The following is a 24,641-nucleotide window of genomic DNA, read 5'->3' as shown; positions in this document are numbered from 1 at the left end:
CTAGGTAGGTGATGGTCCTACCCCAAAGAGGAGCAGTCTGTTAGGGTTAGCCATTTCCTCATTTGTGAACGACGACCATGGTAGCTCGGTCGATGGTGGGGATTCTTTGCGGGGTCTGACCAGTGCTTCGAGGCCTGAAGGAACAATCTCATCAGCAGCCAAGGTCTCTTCCCCAAGATTGTTGTACAATCTCAACGTAGGAACTCTGCAGCTCGGGAGTGTCCACGCCCTTGGGGAGAGGACCTTCTAGCCCCTCCAAGTCGTGGTCCTCCCAAGTTGCTCTCTCTGAAGGTGAGAGACCCTTTTCAGAAGCCTCACGTCCCCTCTCTGACACCCGAGCATATGTCTGTTCCGGTCCTAAGACCAAACTGGGGGTGTACGAAGGGCTGAGATGGGAAGCCAAATCCCAATCACGAACTCGAGTCCTGTCAGTCCCACGGTTCCCGTATACAGTAAACCCCCCGGATTCGCGGACTCACGTATTCGCAGATTTCTCTGTGGAACGCACCTACCCATTATTAGCAGAAATTTCGCCCATTTGCAGTATTTTTCACTGAGAAATATTCACTAATTACTGTATTTTCATATCATTTTCATGACTAAATGTACTTTTTGTGATAAAACTATTAAAATGCTCAGGTATAAGCATTTTTAGAGGGTTTTTCTTGTGTTTAAACTATCAAAATAGGCAGTTCTAAGTGTTTTCACATGGGTTTTCAGTATTCGCGGATTTTAGCTATGCATGGGGGTGCAGTACGCATCCCCCACAAATACGGGGGGTTTACTGTACCCCCAGGAGGTTGAAGGGTGGGCCTAGAACTGTTTGCAGATCTGCCGGAGGCCGAAGTCTCGGCAGGAGAAGAAGGCCGTGAACTTTTGTCAATCCACGGTGACGATCGATGCACAGGTCTGGGAGAGCTCCCGTCATGTGAAGATGAACACAGGTTGTCCCCGGGAGAGCGCACCCACTCCTGCGAATGCATGCAGAAGCTATCCCAAGGAGAGAAAATCTGCTCACGCGAATGCGAGTGGGAACTGCCCCTGGGAGAATGATTGCTCACTCTTGGGCAACAGCGTGGGCTGTCCCGACAACGCTCTGGACTTTTCTTTGAGGCCGAGGTCTCTAAGCACGAAGAAGAGTGAACGGGGGATGTGCTTGCATGCTGCACATCCACACACTCTGTCTATGAGCCGTGTACTGGTCCGGGGACCGAGGACGCTTACCGGAGACGCATGGGTCCATTGGAACCTCGGCGGAAGAACTTCGGCACGGGTCAAAGAGACCCGTGTACGCGATCATCCGGGGCACATAAGCGTGCCGCAGACGATGTTGTTACACGGGGGTCCGCGATGGGGACGAGTCTCCAGGTTGGAACCTTGGAGCCCTGTGCAGAAGAAGGTTCTTTACCAGACATGACAGGCGTTTGTTGTCTGGTATTCGTGCCTTGGGTGTCAGTGTACGTGGGGGATCCACATACACAGACTTGGCTTGTGGAAGCCGCGTCATGGCTGACCCAAGCGCGGGCTACTTCTGCGCCTTGGATGTCCGGGGATGTCCAAGACGAGGGTTCCCTGTCTGGGGACAGGGGAGAGCCCTAGGGAGATCCTCGTGCTTCTTCCATAGAAGAAAACATGTTGTGAGAAGACCAACGGGCCTTCTTACAGTCTAGAGCAGCCGCCTTTTCCTTCTTCGGGTCTGTGCACATAAACGGGACCCCTAGAAGGAGAAGGGGAGGACGCAAAAGCAGGTTGATACTGAAGATGACGATGAAGGTGAAACAGGGTCTCCTCTTCGACATCCTCTTGCGGTCCTGTTGGTACCTCTTCATCAATTCATCTAAGAGAAGATCCTTAGCATCGGGAGACATCGTAGGGAGCGTCGACATTGATGGGACAGGGTACCTAACTGAAGGCGCCGTGACAATAGCCGTGGTAATCTTGGATCCCATAACTGAAACCGTATTTCCAGCTACTGACGCAGCAGAGACGGGAGGCAGATTGGGGGCACCAAGGTGCACAATCAAGCCCAGCACTGATGGCTCCCTAGGAAGACCTAAGGGTAGCCAGAGATTCCTAAGATCTTGAAAAGTCTTTCTGATATCTCCCAGACCTGAAAAAGAAGGGCTATCAGGGGCTGCCTCCCTTTGCCCAGGGGGGAGAATACCCCGCGGAGGAAGTCCTCGAGAGATCGTGATCGGTCCCCGTCCCACCACGTGAACAACCCATTGTCAAAGAAACAGGGAAACCTGGAGGGGTAGCAACCAAAGGGAGCCACATGGGAAGAGACAAGGAGCTACCTGGCATCCTCGGAGAATACCTTTCCAGCAAACATCATCCACTGCTCTGGGGACCAAATGCAACACTCAGCACAAGGATCAGTCATAGAGCACACACGTTTGCAACATTCGTGCAAATGGTGTGCGGGTCTACTTCAAAGGGTGAGAGAAAGCAGTTGCATCACTGTTTTCCAACACCCGGGCAAAAGTGGGGTCTAGTCTTAGCTGATTCTTGGGTTTGCATGATAAACCAAGAATATAAGAACAGATATCACAAAATAAGCAAAGCACAACAACAAGGAAAGGAATAACCAGGATGAAGTGCAGGAGAGAACAGCCGGCAAATATTCGGGCAGTGGAAGGCGTAGAGATGCGTCCGCTCTGGACTAAGGCTATAAGGCAAGTGGACACAACTCAACAACAGGAGGTGGTGAGGGTGTCCCTCACCCCTCCCAACAGCTGTGCAACTACTGCACAACCAGAAAAGCCTACTCCAGTTTGCGCTGAAGGTAATTCCTATGTAAAGACCAATGGTTTGTATTCGTGTAGGAATAAAAAGCCATTTAGTACAAGACTTTTATATTTACTTACCTGAGCCTTTGATGAGTCAAAAAGATGTCTGAATTACTACACGGGAGATCATCCATTGATCCCAGTGATGCCGAGTCTCTTACTACAGCCATTAATTTACAGTACTGTCTAATCACTTCACTGGAAAATATACAAATGAAATACTGTTAAGACCGGAACCAAATGGGTAACTTTTTTATATATGGTATATATATTTACCTTATTTTTTTTTCCAATATGCAGGATTTTTTAAACTGGTTTAATAAAGCAATACCCTAACTTACCCTGTTCAAGGATGGCATAACCTAACCTGTCAAGTGTAAATAAAAGTTAACAAATACAGCATTAACCTTAACTAATTGGGGCCATTAACTAAAGTACGTATACAGTATATATCATATAATAGTCAAGTTCCTTGAAAAACTTAACAGTGACATTATTTCAGGCTAAGAAAAAGCTTAAGCAATACAGTAACCTCAGTCTCAGAAATAACCCTTCCCCATATACAATATTATTTAATTTCTATATGAAGCACAGCACTGTAATAAATTACAAGAAAATACCTGGTAGTCAATCAATTCTGCTTTGTAAAACCTGACTTCAGGACATGAGTGATTTTTCTTTACTATAATTATATGAAATTTAAAAGTTTAAAGAATTATTAATTGAAAATTAAGGCAACTAACTTAAAACTACTTTACTCACTCTAACTTGGGGTATTTACAGTACTGTAGTTACCAGTTTCCTATTTGTCAAAGCACTGGAAATGTCACCCTGAAAATTCTATAGACAAAGAAAAGCCTATCCACAGACACAGTCTGCCTTTACTATTTAAGTCACAACTGTTTTTGACCTAAGGGAGAAAGGAACACTAACTCTAGTGCCAGATGTATTGACAGTCGTGACTAGGGTAATTGTTGCACCACACAATACAGTATAACAATGCAAGGGCAAATGGGACTCCCACTCACAAAGAATTATGTACCAAGACTTCAAAACCTTAAATAAAATTATGAACAAACTGGACCTTAGTAATATATGCTTTCTTTGAATCAAAACTAATTTAAAATACAAGGAAACCACAACGTAATGGCAATATTCTGCCTATCTGACTATTTACTAAACACCAATTTAACGAAGTTTTACAAGTAATTCATTAATGACTTTAGCTTCCTTTCAATTTAGTTTGATAAAAGAAATGGGATCTTTTTGCTGTTACAAAGAATAATATTTGTAATGCAAGTCCTCCTGCAAAGTTGTAATACGCAAGGTGGGGTGTCTGTATGTATGAATTGTCTCTAAAAGAAACAATCCAGCAAAAGAACAGCTCTATAAAATGGAACCTCAGTCTTTCTGAAACCTTAAGTGAAAAGTAAATTTAAAGGCTGAAGGGTCCACTGGGGCCTTTGCTCCTCCAGTGAGGTATGCCATACCATCCTAGGTGAGGCTGTGCAGGTCAGAGATTCCGAGGAAGGCAGTCACTTGTATCCAACAAGATGATACATGCTATTTAAGGTTAGGTAAGAAGACATTCTGTTACCCTTGGCAGGTTATTGTTGCCAAAGCATAGAAGGGGGACTGTCATGACCTTATAAGTAATGGGTCATCATATATCAAGCATAATTTACGTAAAACTTTTCTCTAGTTGCGCGGCCAGATTCCCGTCAGTCATTGACTGGGACAGGGTCCTCATACATAAATGGACATAACCTTTCCTATAATGTCAGGTCCTGATCTAACCAGATCTTACCTAGCTAACCTAACTTAGGGCAGCATACCCTGACCTGGTGGGGGGGGGAGGTTACACACCCTGTACAACACCCCCCAACAAAAGGCCTGTCCCAGTTGGCGACTGGCAGGAATCAGGTCATGCAACTAAAGTAAAGTTTTACCATAATTTTGTTAGGTTTTCTTGCAACAAAGCCTAAACCAACCCTGGTTAGGGTACCCTTATGATATGGTTATGCTGCAACTAATCCTACACTTGGATAAGGTCATGTTAGGTATAGGGTTCATCATACCTAACCTAGGTAATGAACATACCCCGTTCGTTTAAGGTTAAGCCAGCCTTGTGCTGACATGGGCTCTTGCTCTACGGCAGCCTGTAACGGCATACCCCAAGGTTAGGTCCTGCACCTGATTGGGTTAGCCCACTAAACCAAAGCTTGTTTATGGTAGCGAAAATGTATGCGGTATAAACAATGTGTAGAAATCATTCAAAACAAATACTTGAGAGAGAGAGAGAGAGAGAGAGAGAGAGAGAGAGAGAGAGAGAGAGAGAGAGAGAGTGCCTGGTCAGGTGACGTTACTCCAAAGTGAAGGCGAATGCGGTTAACCTACTTATCTACACAATTTAGACATAACAGTGTTGTTTAATTAGCAAAATAAAGTTACCTGATGATGATATTTCCTTGTTAAGGACGCAGTATCTCCCGATAACTATACTCTAACCTTGAAAGTAGGATTCTAGGAACACTTTGACATTTACGTCACATACTGTGAAATCCCCGTTTCCTACGTTCCGAACCTTAGGACCACGGTTGAGCTTATTATCTACTAACGCAGTGATGGATAAAGACCACTGTCACATACTGACAGCTCCTTGTCTTAAATGATCCAGGCCAGTTTGCGTATCCTTATGTTGTCTGTCTTATTGCCATTTTTCCTTCTATCCTCCCCATCTGTTTTCTCATATATATTGGTCTTTATTTTTCATGAGGTTGTGGTATTAAGTATATGAAAACTAATGACAAAGACTAAGCTATGGTTTTATCAATAAAAAATATACCATTTTTCATACAAGCAAAAGCTGTTCTTTGAAACAAGTGGTTTCAGAGAATGACAGTCTAAGTACCAGTTCACCTTTTAAGTGCCAGTTTAAACGACATTATTACCTTTGCAGGAGTTCAGAACACCTTCATTACATTATTTTTCTCATACAACTACTGAGAGATAGAATACTAGCAAAGAAATAAATAATGAATGGCTTAAAGAGAGTCGAAGTGAAAATCTACATAATGTCAGTTTTATGCTTGATAAAAATCATGAACTTCATTGATATGCTGTCAGTTGTCTATTAGTGCTTGTTTAATAAAAAAAAAAAAACGTATATTCTGTGATAGTTTATTCCGATGAATTCTTTATTTCGAAAATGTTCATTCTTTCGATACTTAGGAAATTTTTAAGTAATTTCGTATGTTGAAGAAATAAGGATATTTGTAGCAGCTCGATATGATACCTTAATATGTGTGTTTCGCATAATTCTTGAGTGATAAGAGTCCCAAAAAAAGAAAAATTGAATTTTGAGTTCTGAACTCGTGTACAATCCAAATGATCCGGGCATAAGAGTTTATATGAACGCATCAGGTTTCCAAAGCTAAGGGGAAGATGTCATCTCGAGCTGATGCAGTATAAAAATTTTATTAATGACTGTAGCCTACCTGTGTGGCATGAGTAATTTGAATTTACTGTAACGTAAAGTCCCTTCTTAGAAAAAAAGTCAACAACTTTGGTCAGAATTGCCAAAAAAAACAAGACATGTTAAAAAAATAGTTTAATGGGCACGAATAAACAGGCCTTGCACTTATTTGTAAGGAGATAGCATGCCCACAAACGAGTTTTGTACAGTATGCAACATGGAACCAGGAACCTACAAAATACGGATATGAATATACGTGAATATAAGAGATTAAAATGGTAGATATTGACAAAAGATTTCACGAGAGCATCAAAGTAATTGAGAAATTACAATATCACCTCGAAAGAACTTCCAACACAAATGTAACAAGAAAGAAGAACGAACAAGATTTGAAAATACGGGGGAAGCGGCGGAGATTGGATCCAATGTGATTTTCGTGACCAGGTAAGATACTCACTGAGATAACAGTTAGATATTGCATGTAGCACGAGAACTGTCACTGAACCATCTACAAATTAATGCTTTGGAATCTTCCATGTACAATACCCAAAGGCCCCAGATCTCTTGATACTGGTGACTATATTCAGCATGAAGAAAGATTAGTTTGTTGAGTTTACAAAAGTGAGAGATACATATTAAAACCACTAGGGAAAAAGGTGTACATTTTTTAGATTCAGAGATATGCTTACAAATGAAAACCTAAAACGTATACCACTTATTGTTATTAAATTATATCTCCCATAGTGAAAATAGGCTACTTAATAAAAAAAATCATGGCGAACTTCCTACAGTGTACAACACATTCGGAAGGTTGTCAACGAAGTTTCCGAAAAGGAAATACTACTGTAAAATGAAAAAAAGCAATATCCTTACATTAGAAAATTTCCCAGATAAAGATGATGAAGAGAATCTAACATGATTTATACAGACAAGAACCCATGGACTATTATCTGGTACTGCTATTCAGTGGCGTAGCTGGCATTCCATCAGGGGGTGGCCTTGGTGGGGCCAAGATATTTTTTTTGTGGGGTGGCAAAGAAAATGACACAAAACTAATGTACCAATTCTGTAATTAGTAAAATATACTATTCTCGAATTAATATCCACGTGAATGAAGGAAAATAATAGTATTAGTGATTAGTAAACCTGTATTTGAACTTATGGAGCTCAATTTCAATTAATTTTCAACTCTTACTTTATACAAATGTATCACATACTGTAATGTAAATTTCCTCACAACCTTATATTCAACACTAGCCTAATTTCTATTATCAAGTTTTAATTTTCAACTGTAGTATAATATCCTTGACATGTAAATATTTGAAAACAACGCATATCATCAATAACACAAAAGATTTATGACCCTCCGAAATGTCTTTAAAATTTCAACCCATCCCATTCCCTCTTCTTCATCTCCTCTCCCCGGAAATTAACTCTCAGCAGCAGTAGCAAATTGCATTGCACTTATTCAGAACTGTAACTAGAGTTCCAATCACTTCATACATAAGTTGATGACATTAAGTTGGATCAGAATATCATGAATAAACATGTCATTTGTTTAAAAAAAAAAACTATAACTACAATTCTGCTTTTGACCACCAAAGGGTTAAAGTTTAGCTACAAAGGGAATTCACGGAATTCGAAGAAACCCTCGTCCCCGTCCACACCACGCACGAAAAAAGGTGTACTATAAACGAATTTTCAACTGAGAGAATGAAAAACCTTCAGCTCTTTTCTTGGAAAAATCAATATCTTTAGTCCTCTTGATTTAAAGACCCGAGGGATGAAACGTTGCATCACTAAATGATCACCAAATCACAAGAATTGTCCACTGTAACTGTGCCTACCTCGAGAATGAGGTTTCAAACATTTTCATATTCTTAGATTAACTTGATAGCACAGGAACTTCATGGTTAAAAGTATGTTTTCCAGTATCTTTGTAGCCTCCAAATTCAAGCATTAAGTATATACTTTCAACAGTGTATTGCCCTAACAAGCCTCTTGAAGAGTTTACCGTCATACGCTTGATCGTGGTGTAATTTGCATCACATACTTTATATTGAGTTATTGCTTAATAGTTAGTAACTGAACTTAAATTAGAATAAGCATGACCTCAACATGCATTTATTCATTCCTTATTAATTTGGTTGCCTTATTCAGTGCCTTGTAATAAGGCAGCACAATTAGTAAGGAATGAGTAAATGCAAGATGAGGTCACACCTCTTCTAATTTAACTTCGGTTGCCAACGCAAGATAAAGTATGTTTTGCAAATTACATTATAATAACAAGTGTGAAAGTAAAATCTTCAAAAGGCTTCTAATGGCAATACACCATTTAAAGTTTAACTTAAAGCTGAAATTTAGAGGCTAAAAAGATGCAAAAAAGCACACGTTTCACCACGATTTTCCCGTACCAAATGAGTCTCGGAAAGTAAACCTTGATGATATTGCCGAATAACAAAATTACATGTACAGCATGTAAACAAGAAGGGAAACATTATGCTACATCCGCTGTAAGATACTGCCACTGAGGATAATAATGCCATCTCCTGGCTACATACCTAGAGCAAAAGGGTCTGACTAAAACAACATAAAACATAATAAATAAAACGTCTTCATCTACAAAAAAAGACATAATTAAAAAAGACATTGCACTACATTTAAATGAATAACACACAAAAATGGAAGTATTGTTGCACAGCCTAGAGCCCATTCATCAAAAAGCAAACTATACTAGTGAATGGGACTGCCTTGGGAGCCGTTGCAAGGCCTTTTACCTACAATTATTTTTATTTCACCCGTTACACATAACACATTTGTACTCCAACGAATTGTAAACAAATTCGGCCGTGATACCCGTGTGAGTATTTTCTCTAGTATTTATTTCTCTTAGGTTTAATGCAAGTCGATATCCATGTGAGTATTTCTCTTAGATTTAATGTAAGTTACTAAGTGTCTTAAGTCTGATCATTTGTAAAGTGCTAGTCTGGACAGGCTATCTTATTTTGGTCGTACACGTCTTAGAGTCAGTTTGGTCCTAGCCAAGAATTACGAAACGATGTAGTAGCAGGACAATGTAGCCTTTATCCGTTTTAGATTTAATGTTTGGGTCATGCGTACTGTTTAAGTATAGGGCTCTATGTAAAGTAATTATACTATCAAGGGCAACAAACATGTAGGGTTTAGCTCAGATAGCTAGGTTCTTAAATGTAGCTCTCAACAGCAGCGTAACTGCAGATGACAATGAAAAGCATTTTGATTTCTTTAGCAATTAGTGTATTGTGTACATATTTATTATATATATTCAACAAAAAATTGTTTGCAGTACATAGGCTAAAAGCTATTTATTCATTCATTAGGGTATAGGCTGTGTAGTTAAAAGAAAAATTCTTCCGTCTTTATGCAGGTGTATGAATATGCTTTTGAGTTGAAAAGATTATAATTATTACACCGCAGCCATTTAAATATTAGGTCTGTAACTATAGTCATTTTGACATAAGCCCACACTTTCTATGACCTTAGCCCAGTCATCCTCTAAAATATTTTAATTTGTTGTTAGATTAAGTGAAGATAATTTGTAATTAAATGTGCAGGAGTACCATAGACTACATTAAATTTAAATTTGAAACAAGATGGCTCCATTCCATGCATCGTTGTTATTGAATAATTTGAGTTGATTACCTGTAAGATGTGATTTTGTTTTCACTTCACAGTTAAATGTAAAAATGAGATTTTGAAACCCTGATCATTTTATAAAAAATGCACATGGGAAAAACATTTCATGTTGCCATTTTGTCTATTATTTTTGCATCTAAAATGAATTTTATACAACTCTTACTATGTTAATAAAAAAAATTTATGTAAATTTTAAAACTCTCACTTTTAAAGTCAATATACCATTTAATAAAAATATCATATATAATTTTATACTTGTCAGGACATTAGTGTAACTCCTTAGGCTGTGGACCAAAGTTAGGGAAAACGTATGAATCACTAGAAATTATCAAATCAGGTCCACATAAAATGCTCAGTAATCTATAACTATAGATCTGGTTTGTGGCTATTTACTCTAGACTGTTTGACTAGTGTTAGCCTACTCTCATACTTTACAGTAGCTACTGTACAAACTCATACAGTATTGATCATATGGACCTGTGCAGTAGTTACAAACCAAACAAACACACACATTGTAGTAAATACAAGTAGTCATCCCTGGTGATGCTTATACAATAATCCAACATTGTACCTGTAGCATGGAATTTTTCTGAATAAACTAAATGATAATTGTTTTTAAATTTTATTATGTTTGTTAGTATTTGATACCAGTAAACAAGAAGGGAAACATTATGCTGCATCTGCTGTAAGATACTGCCATTGAGGAATAATAATACCATCTTCTGGTTTGCTAATATTTGGCTATGGTGTTAGTTCTTATAAATTGTTACCGTTTCATTCTAAAACTTTGATAATATTTGCAATGTATATATTTTATGCAGCCATATCTCACCTCATTGAAAAATCTAAGTACAGTTGTGTTGGTATAGGTATGATTGTTATCTTGTCTGCATTGTCCATATATTCCATTAGGTGTGCATTTTATGCCTACCCAGTACAAGGTCCCTGAAGATTGTGTTTACTTTCATGTAGAGTTGATGTCTTCCATCTGGAATTATACAGCAATGTTATATTCTTGAAAGTTTTTTGATAGTCGGCCTTTCAGGTATGGTACCCTAGTAAATGGCTGATGAGAAGGCAGTATTTGATAAATCTAAAAATTTTTTTTCAAAAAGCTTAGTTTGCGGAAGACCTAGATTTACTTGGATGAAAACTGTGAAATAGGAGGCAGGAGATGAGTGAAAGTTTGTGGAAATGAATGCACAGGAAGGACTTTCAGTGGTGAAATTTCAGCAACTTTTTATGTTGCATGGCTTACAGATGATCATAAATTTTGGTGGCTACAGTAGAGTGTGAACTAAAATAGGGAATGATTCACTTGTGTCTAGGATTGAAAATGTTTGATTACTGTTTGTTGGTTTGCAGCCAGTTAGAACTGTAGAACACACCACAGTTTTTATTTTCCTTTGTTTCAGGTCATGTCACCAATTGCATAAATGTGGATGCTTAAGGTTTGGAACAGGAAAGCATCTGTACCAGCAAAGAATATTTATCTCCAATATTGTCTCTCAAGATGCCACAACTACTTTGTAGCAAATTGTGGTTATTATTACCACTGTGGCTCAAATATTTTACATGAGAACAAAATCCCTCGAGCAACATTGCCATGGGGGTTTCAGAAGTACCATAGCCCTCTGCTTAGAGTTGATGCTGTTGCACAGAAGTTTTGTTATGGCATTCACAGATACCATTGTGCTTCATATTCCACATGTTTTAAGGGAATTTTGAATCAGAGCACAAATTTAAGTAATAGCCATGTAGGCCTAAGTAAGATCCCATCTGTAAGCATCCATTCGAGTGTGTGTCGAAGAGATATTCCTGACTACCTAAAAGGAATTATCAGTGAAGTAGCAAGTGCAGAAGATGATCTTCTAAATGAAAATTTTGAAGATGAAGTGGAAAATGATATGGAAGATGAGATTTTGGAGTTTTTGAATTCTCACCTTTTGCTATATGAGGAAACTGAATCAAGTTTTATGTTACCGTGCCTTCTGTGTTCAGCTGATGACCAGACAACTCGTTCTCAGGAAATCATCATTGACAAAAACTCAGGTAGGAGTTAGAATAGCTTATTGCATGATTAAAAACCTTTGGACCAATTAACAGAACATTTGTGCTATACCAGTTGTGTACTGAGACTTTCCCTGAACATATAATGTCATGCCTAAATCGTGTCTTTTTTTTATGGTCTCAGGTTATTTTGTTTGCCCCTGGTGCTGCCAGGCAGGACCATGGGAAGAACTCAGACATAAACTCGATAAACGAGAAGATACTATTACTGCCCATCAGCTATCAACGTACCTTGAGTCTTGCTCTCCAATTTCAGAAGTTGACTTTGATCTGTTACAAAGATCTCCATTTCAGGTATTTATACACAGCTTGTATTACAGTGAAAATTTAGAAAATATCTTTTTATGTAAGATAGAAGCCATTGGAAATATACTAGGTGATAAAATGTAATGAAAACCTACAGATTTGAACTGTACTTACATTGTTGCTGAATGTTGTGCATTGGAGTGAGGTGGATGTGGAAAGACAAATCTTTTGTCTACCAGTACTTTTGTATCTAGTCAAGTAGAGAGATCAAGTTGTGAAGTTTTAGACACTTCTACTGTATATAACTAACGGTAAACGTACATAATGAACTATTTAATTTGATATTGTCGGTTTGAATTCTTGTTTTGGATCACTTTTTGTGCAGGTATCATAATTTTTCTTAGAGTTTTTCTTTAATTATAAAATATTTTAGCTAAATGTTTCAGTAAAAGTATTTATGTTGGTTTTGGTTTGTGAGAGCTACTGGTACTTGGTAGTTCTTCTTTAAATTACCATGTACTTTTTGAATTGATTATGTACTTTCATGTTTATTTTATTGCATTTAATTTTGTCCTTTGGAGTATATATTAGCCTGAAAACTAGGTGTTGTTTCTAAGAATTCATTTAAGTTTTACTGTTTGGAATTTTTTATTCCAATACCAACAGCATCACTAAACTTCATTTTTTATTTCCCTTATGGCAATCTTCCTGAAGTGTACTTCAGTTGGGAGTGCCTTCTATCAGTAGTGTTCCTCTTACTCATGGGACAACCAGTTGTTATCCTGATTATCATCATCCATTTTCTTTAGATGCCACAATAATCATACTTCCTAGATCCAGGTCTACCATGCTATCTGTATTACCCTGGACCCCAGTTGTATCTTACTGCTCAGGACACCAGTGTATTTTACTACCTGGGACTTGAGTCGTTTAAACCTTTTGCTATGCAACAGGGCAGCAGTCTTTTGGATTTTGATGTTCATAAGTTCATTAGAGGCTGTGATTATACTTTAACCTCAAGTACCTTGCTCCAATGTGTTAAACTGTAAAATGTCACATTTGTGTATTTGGTATTTGTATACACCTTTTTAATTACAAACTTCTTACTTCTACTCAAAGTGCTCACCTTTCTCCTCTGATTGATGCACTTCTTTGGTTTACAAAACCTAAGAATAAGAGCTTTGGCAGGTGAGGTAGTAGCTCCCTCTAGCAAGGTTAGTTTCAACTTTTGACTAACTACCACTTTGCTCATTTCAAATAGTCATTTGTCACTTGATTTGTCCCGCTGCTTGTTTAGCCGTAATGAGAGCAAGAGATTTGTAAGTCTTGAGTGAAATTCATTTGGTGACCTTTTCTTGCAAAATTACCCTATTTATACTTATACACTTTCAGGTTGTGAGTTTGACTGCTCTGGAAAAATATGGTGCACGATTGACAAGAGATGGAACAAGAGTAGTTTTCCCCCTAAAGACAGATGGTAATAAAATTGTAGGGTTTGAAAGTGTATCACTTTTGCATCCTGTTCCAAAGGTAAGAATTAATGTATGTTATAATTCATGTTGTTTTGATTTGTGGACATTATTTTGAAAGTGATAATATTTCTGGATTACATTCATATTAATTGCAGTTTTGAATTCCTTGACAATAATATTTATGCTTATGTATTTTGTCACTGAGTTTTTAATTTACACAGTATGCTATTTCCTCTAGTTGCCTATGAAAGTTTATTCGTAATAAGCAAGCCCTACATAGAAGGAATAGAATAGTGTTCCACTCACTTGAGTAAGTTACAGTTTTACCAGCGCTGCTTCATTACCATCTTCACAAGAGGAGTATCTTGGCAGAATAGTTACATGTGGTCGTTTCCATTTTCAGCAGAGAAATTTATCGGCTCTTTTTCCATAATCTTTATCACATGGGTTTTCCATAATCATCATTTTTAGAGCCAGAAAATTTTGAGCTAGTGTGTGCTGACAATCTTGCAGAGATGTAGCATCCTTGTTCTAGTGAGATGCCATGATACCACAATGCCTAGTGCACTGTTACCATACTGTACTATATTTTCTGTGCTCAGATTTTGAATTAATGTTTTCCACTGATGGATAGATTTTTAGGAGTGTGAATGCATAAAGTCTTTAATGAATTATTGGCAATTATAATTTTCTAATTGATGATTCAAGTCTTATTAGCATAAAAGCCACATGTTTTAAGTACAGTATTCGTTTAGTTTGTTGATTCTTCATTTTCGTTGTATTACTGTACAGTGGCTCCTAGGTATACGGATTTAATTCATTCCAAATTCCAATTTGTATATCAAAATGTTCGTATATCAGTCTGAATATTCATGTAAGGAATAATGGGAATTCAATTTGTCCCGCTCTCAAGAATTTCCCCCATATCCACCCTTTATACCTACTTTAATACAATTATTATAAGTGCAAGGACAATACATATTTTAATGATAAACATATTCATCAAAATAAATAAAAGACTAAAGCATTTCACAATAAAATTTAACATGAAAGATGAACAAAATCATGTCACTGTAGTGATGCACAGCTGACTTGAGATAGAAGGAGGGAGTGTTTATACTGTTGAGGAGAGAAGGAGAAGACAGTGAAAATAGTACTGTATGTATGTAAAAGCAGTAACAATTCACATAAAAAAATAGAAGGGATTTCACAAAAAATTTTAATGATACAATATAAAAACAATCAAATGCAATATAGACAGCCCCCGGTTAATGGCAGGGGTTCCGTTCCCGGCTGAATGCCGATATCCGAAAATCGCAGATAATTTTGGTAATAAATGGTGTTTATGACATTGTAAGTGCCAATAAACCTCTTGCTGATGCTGATAAACCACTTGCCGACGCTGAAAATCACCTACTGTCACCGAAAATTGGGTTAACAACGCCATTAGCCAAATGCCGTAAAACTGAAACACCGATAACCGGAGGCTGCCTGTATAGTAACAATAAAAAACTGAGAGTCTTACCTTGAGTGACTTTTCGGGACTGTGCTGAGTGAGACGGTAGAGAGGAGAGGAAGGGGATGGTGGTGGGTTATTGGGTGGGAGATGGGGGTCCACTTCCCACTGACTTCCCAGCTTAAACTGGGCTAGGATGATTTTTTTTATCACTATGTTTTACCCATTTTCTTTCACTTACACTCGATTCACCCAAATCACTTCTTTTTGTTACAGTAAAATACTCATCGAGTGACATTTGCATTTTACGATTTTTTAGCCCTGTAAAAGTAACTCATCCCCACTTTGACATTTTAGAAAAGAGAACTATCGTCCCAGTTGTTTTATCACCTTCTCACTACCTCTTTCCGTTCCTACATCCACATGGCCCTCCCCCTATCATTCAGGCTCGAGGGGATCCCGTCTTCTCCCACAATCCTGGCCAGCCACGTGCCAGATTACACCAAACAGCTCGCAAATCAGATTTTTAGGTCATACATGGAAAAAATTTTTTGAACATTTTACTTCACATAACGAATATACGATTAATGAATCATTCGTATGCTGAGGAACCACTGTTTTTAGTTTTTTGGGGAAAAATTGTAGCATTTTCCATTGTAGGCACATAATGCATATGATACAGTTTAATACTTGAAATGGAGATACGTATCGGGTTTATCAATTATGCCAGGTACAGTTTTGCTCTGTATGCTTGGTCAATACAGAGAGAGAGAGAGAGAGAGAGAATCTTGTACAGCATGCGTGATTTAATGAATTAAAATTGTTTATCAGCTAAAGGTGGATGAAGCATACTTTGAGCAATGCTTAAATGATGGTCGAGGTCCCTTGCCCTTGTATCGGGGATACAAGTGATTATGTGATTCACGCTTAGACCAATACTTATCTTGGATAAGTGAGAAAGTGTAGACATACTCCCTCTTGAAGTTGAACTGTCAAACATCTAGGATAATGAGGACTTCCAGTGTACTTAAATTCTTAGTAGTATTGCCCTTTGGAGTTCAGCAAGGATAGAACATAGTAAGGCCATAGTTTATATTTTTGTGCAAACAACCTTACACTGCTCTGTGTTAGCTTGATTTCAGTTTTCAAGTATTAAAGCTATGCTCTTTGTTAGTCTCTTAATAATAGTGAATTTTACCTTTAATTTTTAGGTTGTACGTCGATATGTCGCTGGAGAAGCAAAACCATTGTTCTTCATAGACACACACACAAATGCTCAAAGACTAGTTGTTGTTCCAAGTTGTTGTGATGTACTGGCATTAGCTGAGTACAAGATTTCTGCGGTATCCATCCCTTATAATGGTTTGTGAATTGTAGCAGTTCAAGATAAGAATTTCAAAATGCTTTAATATGTGGACTTGTGAATTACATAAAAGTGTGATATGTTTAGCTTTGCACTTTTCATACTTTGTATCTTTGTCCTTATACTTCTTCCTTGCAGATATAAGTACAATTTGTGACTTGTTAGCTACTTGCAAAGAAGTAATTCTCTGGTTAGGCATTGGTCCCCCTCCTCGACAGCTACTTCACTTCCTGGTTAGCTTACAGATTCCAAGTTGGATAGTCAGGTATATATGTATTGCAAATAACTTTTTATTCCATTTAAGTTGTTTTGTGATAAATTGTGCTAACATTGTTAAAAGAAAACTTGTCATGGCAATGGCCTTTTTGCTCAGTTTGAGGGTATCTTTTCATGAGTTAAGTATGTTTTTTATTTTTATTTATCAAATGTGTTTCAGATGTGAAGAGAAAGATCTTCCAGTGCATGTAAAATCACAGAAAGAAGTGCAGGCTGCTTTGAAGAATGTTGTACCTGTGTTGTCGGAAGCTACTACAACTTTCACTGAACTAAAAGATAAAATTTATTACAGACTAACTAATAAAGAAGAGGTTAGTTATGGTTTCAGTATTTTTTTATTTGGTCCTAGATTTATCCAAGCTGCCCAATGAAGGCACAATTGTTTTTTTTTTTTTTTTTGTAATATTCTTGATTTTAGCTGGCCATCAGGTAGTAACGTCCGTGTATGAAAGTAATTAGTCATTATGTAGAGAAATGAATGTGATACCTGTTGACTGATATATACTATCATGGGAACAGATTTAATTGTAACTTACTGTTTTTGATTCTTTTAGGCACAAAAAATAACAGTATATCATAAACCAATTATTATCATTAGGTTGGAGAACTGTTAGTTGTAATCTTAAAAAAATTATCATGAATGATTTTAGACATCTGGTGTGCAGTGGAAAAGATTTTCAGAACTAAATTCTATCTTGTTGGGCCATCGACTTGGAGAAATGACAGTTTTAACTGGATCAACTGGCTCTGGCAAAACAACGCTTATGGCAGAATATTCTTTAGATCTCTGCTCTCAGGGGGTAAGCATAAGAAATTTTGTAATACAGTAATGATTTTTGTGGAAAATTGGATATGTTTTCTAATAAATTTCAGTTTTAGTAATAATTGATGAACTGTAAAACAAGGTATGACAGAGTTACATATTACCAATTCTTTATAATTTAAATATTTTTTCCCTTTATTTCTAGGTTGTGACTTTATGGGGCAGCTTTGAAGTTAGTGTGGTTCGTCTCTGTGAAATTATGCTTCAGCAGTACTCAGGAATGTCTTTGCCAGTTGATTTAGTTGAATTTAATGCAATAGCTTCAAAGTTCTCAAATCTCCCTCTTCATTTCTTAACATACCATGGTCAACAAACAACTACATCTGTGTTGAAGGTGAGAAAAGCTTCAGACTTGCAGTGAACTTGTCTGGTTGTAAGTTACAGATTTCGTGTAGTTTTTTTTCAGCATCTTTTATTTCGTGACTTTTATGTTAAATAGTACAAGCATCACTTCCTGGCACACCTGCCATCATTGTGCCAAGTAGCAGAAAGACCAAGTGCTTTGGTACCATACTAAGATAAGGAAAGTTAGTGCACTCAGTAAACACACTCATGTGACTAGTGTGTGTTGAGAAAATTCATATGAATCTTCTCTTAAAAACCAATCATGCATGAAGAAATGGCCCACAGTCAGTGCTGCCTACAGTTTGTTTTCAGTAGAGCACCATAGGTTCTTTGCAGTGAGTAAGGGATTCTAAACTGTATTGGGTTTTCTTTATTTTTCATTTGTTTTTTATTCCCTTTCAGCATTTGTCATACTGTGGTCTAGCTCTATGAATCTAGACATTTGGTCTTTTAGAAAGGGAAAAATGCTAGCAGACCTGGTAATTCTTGGCTTCCTCAGCAAAACAATATTAAAGTATTGTTATTTTAACCCTTGCTGGACGGGCATTATCATGAGGCACAAAAATAACTCTAGAATGTGGAGCGGACCACCTCTGGTGAGAATCATATTTCACACCATACAGTTTGAATGAATTTTGTGGGAAAAATGTTCAGATCACTTCAGTGGGCCATAAATGACTTATGGCAACTCCTAGGCAACACAAGTACAGTACCTCAGTACATGATAGAGGGAGATCAGTGTGACTCGAGATTTCATGGGGGAATGCACTGCACCTCCCAATCTTGTGATGTCTTTTTATATATTTGCTCATAATTATACCGAGGGATTGCTGTTGGTTTTAGTTCTTATCTTTTATGATAATACGTCAGCTATAATTGTAATTTTACAAACTAAAGTACGAAGAAATATTAGGAAAAACATGTTTACCTCACTCAACGGTACTGCGTCTCCCCATCTCAGTACTTCTTTTAAAACCATAAATATACTCAGAATTTGTTACTGATTTGAGTTCTTATCTGTTATGATATTGTGTGAGCTGTAATTATAATTTTACAAAATAAAAATTATTAGAAAAAACATGTATAACTTGGTAAAATTAATATATTTTTACAAGTGTCTTGAAAAAGAGGCCCTGCACAGGGTTGGAAACATTCACTTTCAACCTCCCGTGGAAGGTAAAGAAAATTTTTTAGAAAGTTTTTCTAATACCCTGTGCATTTGTATATCGTCCTCTTTCCATTGATGTGATTTTTTTTTTAATTGGCCAACTGTAAAGTTTTCCTGGTCTAGGGGTATTTTTAATATATATTTTAGCCTGGCCTTAAGGGTTAATTATTATGGTCATAAGTTAAGGTTAATGTGGGATGTGGTCATTGATGGTTGTATGACCACCTGAGAGGATGCAGAACCTTTTTCCTTTGTCCAGGAGAATGGTTACCAAAGCACTGTAGTATTGTATCTACAGACAAAAGATAATGAAGTTAACCTAGTGCCAGAGGAAAATGAATTTAAAGAGGAAGGTACAGTGCTGGCAAATAAGCCTTTTTGAAAAGAAGGAAATCAGATAAGGACCTTCAGTATAAAATGTAGGTATTCTAAACATAGATTGGTAAGGTAAATCATCGAATTCTAACTTGCAATAATTGCACATAATCTCTTGCCCTTCAGTTAAAAAATTTTGTTTCTTGGTACTGGTAGGTATATAAACTAGTCAATATAGGAATTTATGCAGAATGAGCATGAGACCAAAGTGTGTAGAAAACTTGCTTCACATAATATTTTCTTTCCAAGACATTTGCAAATACATTGTAATGTAACTTTTTTTTTCCTTTATTCAGTCCACTTGTTGCTTATTTTAATGATACATTAAATTTTGAACTAGTTATATTGTAGGGCCAGAAGTTCAGTAATCATTTAGTAATGGTATGTCAATTTTTTTACGCTTGCTTATTTATTCTTTCAATTTCTTCCTTAGGCCATGACAGAGGCTGTACAAGTATGGGGAGTTCAGCATGTCATCATTGATAATTTGCAGTTCATGCTTGGTACTGCGGAACGTTCTATAGACAGATGGTGGGAACAAGATAAAGCTGTGGCAGCCTTCAGAAGATTTGCTACTGCAAATAATTGTCATGTTACTCTTATTGTGCATCCTAAAAAGGTTAGATTTTTATAGTTTTTGTTTAAACTGAAATGAACAGTGCGTAGTGCTCTTCCATACCTTGATAAGTCCTTGTAAATTTTAAATACTGTAATTGGTAAGGCAGTCTTATATTGCATGCCAAATTTCTAAGTAGTGTTATTGCTTTTAGTTATTCATACTTTTGTTTTGATTCTGTATGTGGCAGTTTAGTTAGTTAGTTATAAATGATTTGTTTAACCAGACCTCTGAACTCTTTTAGGGTTCTTCTCGGGCTGGGAAATGTGTAATTAAACCACACTACATGATATCAGACACAAGATATCAAGATCTGCTGTATATGCTACAGTGTCAAACATAAATGTCTAACATATCAGTAATGCTACAGTAAAACAGACCTTTGTTAGTAATTTTCCCATGCCTCTTGAAATGATGACGTCTACAAAAATGTAAGGTGGAAAAAATTAAGAGATTGACATACAGATTAGAGATCATAACATACCCATAAGTCAAACAGCAAAGTTCTTGGGCTTAATCTTTGACATACCCTAAACTTGAAAGCTAACATAACCTGTATAAAAGCAAAATGCAAAAAAACACTAAATTTTATCAAGAAATGACTCACATTGGCGAGCTATCAGAGCAACCTTGACATCGTTTTACAAAGCAGCTGTTATGTATGTCAAACATACTATACAATTCAGCCTCAGATACAACTTTGAAAAGTCTGGATCCAGTTCATAATGAGGAACTCAGAATATGCATTGGAGCTTTCAAATCTATCAAGTTGGAAGTAGTGAACCACCTTTAACTCTTCATGGTGACTTAGTAATGCAGTAAAAATTCAGGCAAACAATTCACCAACAATTTTGATCAAGGTGATATAAAAAAATTACTCACCACCTTTCACAGCTAGGGTCAAGAGACTGTTGGAGTCAACCAATATAATTATAAATTTCCTTTAGTAATAACATTATACGTAAGGTACAGTCTTTTACAAATGTGAATTACTTTTCTAAAAATAAACACATACCCCTGAACCCCATAAACAACATGCAGTGAACATATGTAGTAATATGTCAAGGTTCACATTTTGAAGTACTATATACAATGATGGTCCAAATCTTCATCAGGTTTTAGATTTGCAGCCATATCACCCAAAAATTTACAGCAATTTTCTGTGCCTAACAATACTTCTGTTTTCACAACAGAATTATGTGCATTAGGATCCACTGTCAACATTATTAGGTATACCCTGATAGAAATTTGTGACTAGGAGTGTTATTGAAACCCTTCAAAATTATAATCCAAAAACATACCTTTGCTCAACAAATTAAATTTTCACAGCAAAAATGAAAATTATAAAAATGTAAAGTGTGTTGGAGTCTTGCCCATACAGGCATTCAAGGAAGTGAAGCACAAAAAGTAGCCAAAGTTTCAATTACTCTCATGAGATTGCATAAATATTCTTATTAGTTATATCTCTCAAACCCAAAATGATCGATAAATGGCAGAATGTGGAGTAACGAACATAGTAACAAATTCAAACAGATCCAGCCCAATTTTGGAATAGTGAATTCATCATATAAAAAATTGATTTTGACTCAATTTACAACTGGTCTGTCTCATTTGACTTGTGGATAGTTGATGAATAGCTCTCATGATCCAGTACAAAGAGTGTAGTAACACTGTTAAACATTATTTGATTGAATTTCCAGAATGTAATGAATAATGAATGTCAACTTTTAGAAACAGTAAAAGAAATTTTGTCAAACTTTAATAATTTTTACTTTTGCAGATACCTGAAGGTCAGTTACTTGGCATAGATAGTATTTTTGGGGGTGCTAAAGTGGCACAAGAAGCAGACAACATTCTCATTTTACAGGTCAAAGAAACTGGCACTGTAAATCAAAGTAAAAAGGCACTTCAGGTAAGATCTTTCATTTCAAGTAACTTGTACTGTATTTGCAAAAAATGTTTAGCAGTCATTAATTTTTCTCAAATAGTTACCAGATTGAAAAAGTCATGACTATGAACATACAGAAGTTGATAAACTACTTTCATGCTTATAGTGTAAGCTATAAATTAAAAAAAAATTTTTTTAGCTATCATCTTTGCTTTCATCTCTGGTTCATGCCATAAAGGTTAAAAAAAAATTATCACTTGCCTACCTGAATACAATCTTTACCTGTATTAACACCCAAAAATTACTTTAACAAGCAAAATGCTGTGGCAATGCTTTAGCCACGTATTCACAGTATCAGTAATATTGGTTGAATACAATTTGTGTTACTTCATGTAAGTGATTGCTAAAGTATTCAGAGTATTAAAAAAGCTCTTATTGAATTAATACAGTAGCGGAACACCATGGCAACCAAAAAAGGTTTACGCAAACCCTGGCATAATTTTCCGATGTTCTGCTATGCACAAACTGTCAGTCAGTGAAACCCATAGGTAAAGAAGTAAGGTTTGTACAGTAAATTTTACTCCAGTTTCCTGGAGTAAAATTTCTGAAAAATATATCCACAACCATGACTTAAGTAATAAGAAGTTCCTCTATTTGATGTTGATTGTGAAACTATTCTGTAAGGATGAAGGCTGGGAACATGCCTTTAAAATAGTGGTACAAAATAAGGCTGGGGACCATGCCTTTAAAATAGTGATACAAAATAACAGGAAGCCTATCCTTCACCCAGTGACAACACCCTAATTGCTCAGCAAGTCCAACCACCAGAGGTTTGAGCCTAGGCATCACTGAAGAATTAGTACAAAACAGAGCTGACTTACATTGCTGGCAAAGCTTTTACCAAAATACTTGCTCTCCAACTTATTAGTTAGGGTATAATTGGGCACAATAAAACAAACCACTTGAGAATTTTGAGAATTTAGAACTTAGAAGTGCATGTTCATCAAGCAAATCACTTAAGAAACCTCCCCTTGAAGCATTCAATGCTTGCTATGAGTTGTATCATGTCTTGAAATCATTGAGGCCTTGCAGATATGCAACCTTCAGTCATTTGGGTTTGTTTCATATTATACAGATATTGTTGCTGGTACCAGATAAGAGTAACCTTGATCAGCCTCTCAAAAATTAGGATGAGACAAGACCTTCAATTCCATTCTCCTTATTCTATGTTGTTTACATCATGGGTGTAGGCCCAAAGCTAGTTCTTGGAAATGGAAATGTTGTAGAATGCCTTTTCTGGAATGTCATACTTGGCACAACAATGTCCCCAGTAAGGCATAGGAAACCACAAGAGCTGCAGCATGCATTGCATTGCAGGGTTTATAAGTGAGAGAGCTGGGTTATACAAACAGGCACAAGACCCAAAGAGATTAAAGCTTAATTGGTGTAGCACATGTAATGCATGGTTAATGCAGTAGCACAGTGGGAAAGCTAACATCTATGAAGTTGGGGAATTTTTCCGCATCTGTTATGGTATTAAGTATAAGATTGATTTTTATGAGCTTTTTAAGCCCCTTAGCTAGTTTTTAATTTCACAATTTTTAATTCCGATATATAAATTACATTTTTCACTTTTGCAGGTGGTGAAAAATCGTTATGGAGGCTACTTGGGTGTTTTACCATTGAAATTCCATAGGGAATCTCTAACCTTGTCTTCTCACTTCACTCCCAAGAGTAGAATTAATGATAAATCTAACCAGAACAAAAGAAAAGCGGGGTCAGCTAAAAGAGTTAAAGGGATAAATGCTTTTATGCAATAATGTATGCATGTGAGCCAACTGTTAATTTAGTGTTAATCCTGTAGTAGACTTTGGTTGGTTATTCTATGTATTTGTATCTGCACAGAAGGATGTGCTTTTATTTTATACAAACAAAACCAGTTGCTATATTTTAGCCCCCATTTCTTCAGTCTTGCCGTCCAACTTTTCTATCACTTATTGCAGCTATGGGGTTTTCTTCCAGTTTCACCTTTAGATCCTTGTGCTTCCTTTTCCTTATTTTCTGTATATTTATCTTGCTTTCCAACCATTGCAATCCTCTTTTTCATTGTCTTTAGTGCTTAATGGCCAAAAGTGCTCCAGTGCTTAGCTGGACAGCCTAAATCTCACAAATATATTTCATGGTTTGTTGACTTTTTCCCCTCATGCACCGATCAATGGCATCCCCTCTGTGGGTGCATAACTTTTGTTTCCTTCAAGAAAAGGATCGTCTCATTTGCAGGATCAGAGTGCTTTCAGTATACCCTTGAGGCCTGAGGTGGAATACTGAACAATGGATGGCTGAACACCAGTATAAATGCATTCATGTCAGTATTCAAGATAAAAATATACTGGATTTTCAATGAATTAGGATTTGTCCTAATTTATATTATGTATTATACATAATGTAAATATTAGTGCAAACATACATAATCTGTTTATGTATGTATCTAGATTTAATGTACATAATAGTTAATAAGCATGTTTGAGGCTTTTGTAAATTACTTTGTACATTTTTAATAAACAATAAACATGAAAAAATTGTTTCATTTATGCTATTTTTCAA

At 36.8% G+C, this 24,641-nt stretch overlaps 2 protein-coding genes across 4 annotated transcripts in view; one reads left to right on the top strand and one right to left on the bottom strand.

Moving 5' to 3' along the window:
* The window catches only part of LOC136842671 (uncharacterized), a 40,491-nt gene extending 34,969 nt beyond the window's left edge, over positions 1-5,522 (bottom strand). Inside the window, exons 1-2 of one of the 3 annotated variants that reach the window (XM_067110310.1) lie at positions 5,241-5,522; positions 2,868-2,987 (exon numbers count right to left, since the gene is read on the bottom strand). In XM_067110310.1, coding sequence (XP_066966411.1) covers positions 2,868-2,959 — 92 coding nt within the window. In that variant the 5' untranslated portion in view covers positions 2,960-2,987; positions 5,241-5,522. Of the gene's footprint in view, positions 1-2,867; positions 2,988-3,130; positions 3,152-4,889; positions 5,044-5,240 lie in introns of those variants that run through there. The other 2 variants (XM_067110309.1, XM_067110311.1) reach the window with 2 other exon arrangements.
* A 3,470-nt stretch (positions 5,523-8,992) lies between these two features.
* mtDNA-helicase (mitochondrial DNA helicase) lies at positions 8,993-24,064 on the top strand. The gene is made up of 12 exons (XM_067110306.1): positions 8,993-9,124; positions 11,355-11,991; positions 12,134-12,303; positions 13,648-13,785; positions 16,395-16,545; positions 16,685-16,811; positions 16,983-17,133; positions 17,473-17,622; positions 17,791-17,979; positions 19,967-20,152; positions 21,930-22,061; positions 23,678-24,064. Exons 2-12 carry the CDS (start codon positions 11,376-11,378, stop codon positions 23,855-23,857), a joined length of 2,190 nt encoding a protein of 729 aa, XP_066966407.1. The 5' UTR covers positions 8,993-9,124; positions 11,355-11,375; the 3' UTR covers positions 23,858-24,064.
* The last annotated feature ends 577 nt before the right edge of the window (positions 24,065-24,641 follow it).

Source organism: Macrobrachium rosenbergii, chromosome 10, assembly GCF_040412425.1.
Source record: "Macrobrachium rosenbergii isolate ZJJX-2024 chromosome 10, ASM4041242v1, whole genome shotgun sequence".
Taxonomy (NCBI): domain Eukaryota; kingdom Metazoa; phylum Arthropoda; class Malacostraca; order Decapoda; family Palaemonidae; genus Macrobrachium; species Macrobrachium rosenbergii.
This window is presented reverse-complemented; position numbering and strand designations above follow the sequence as displayed.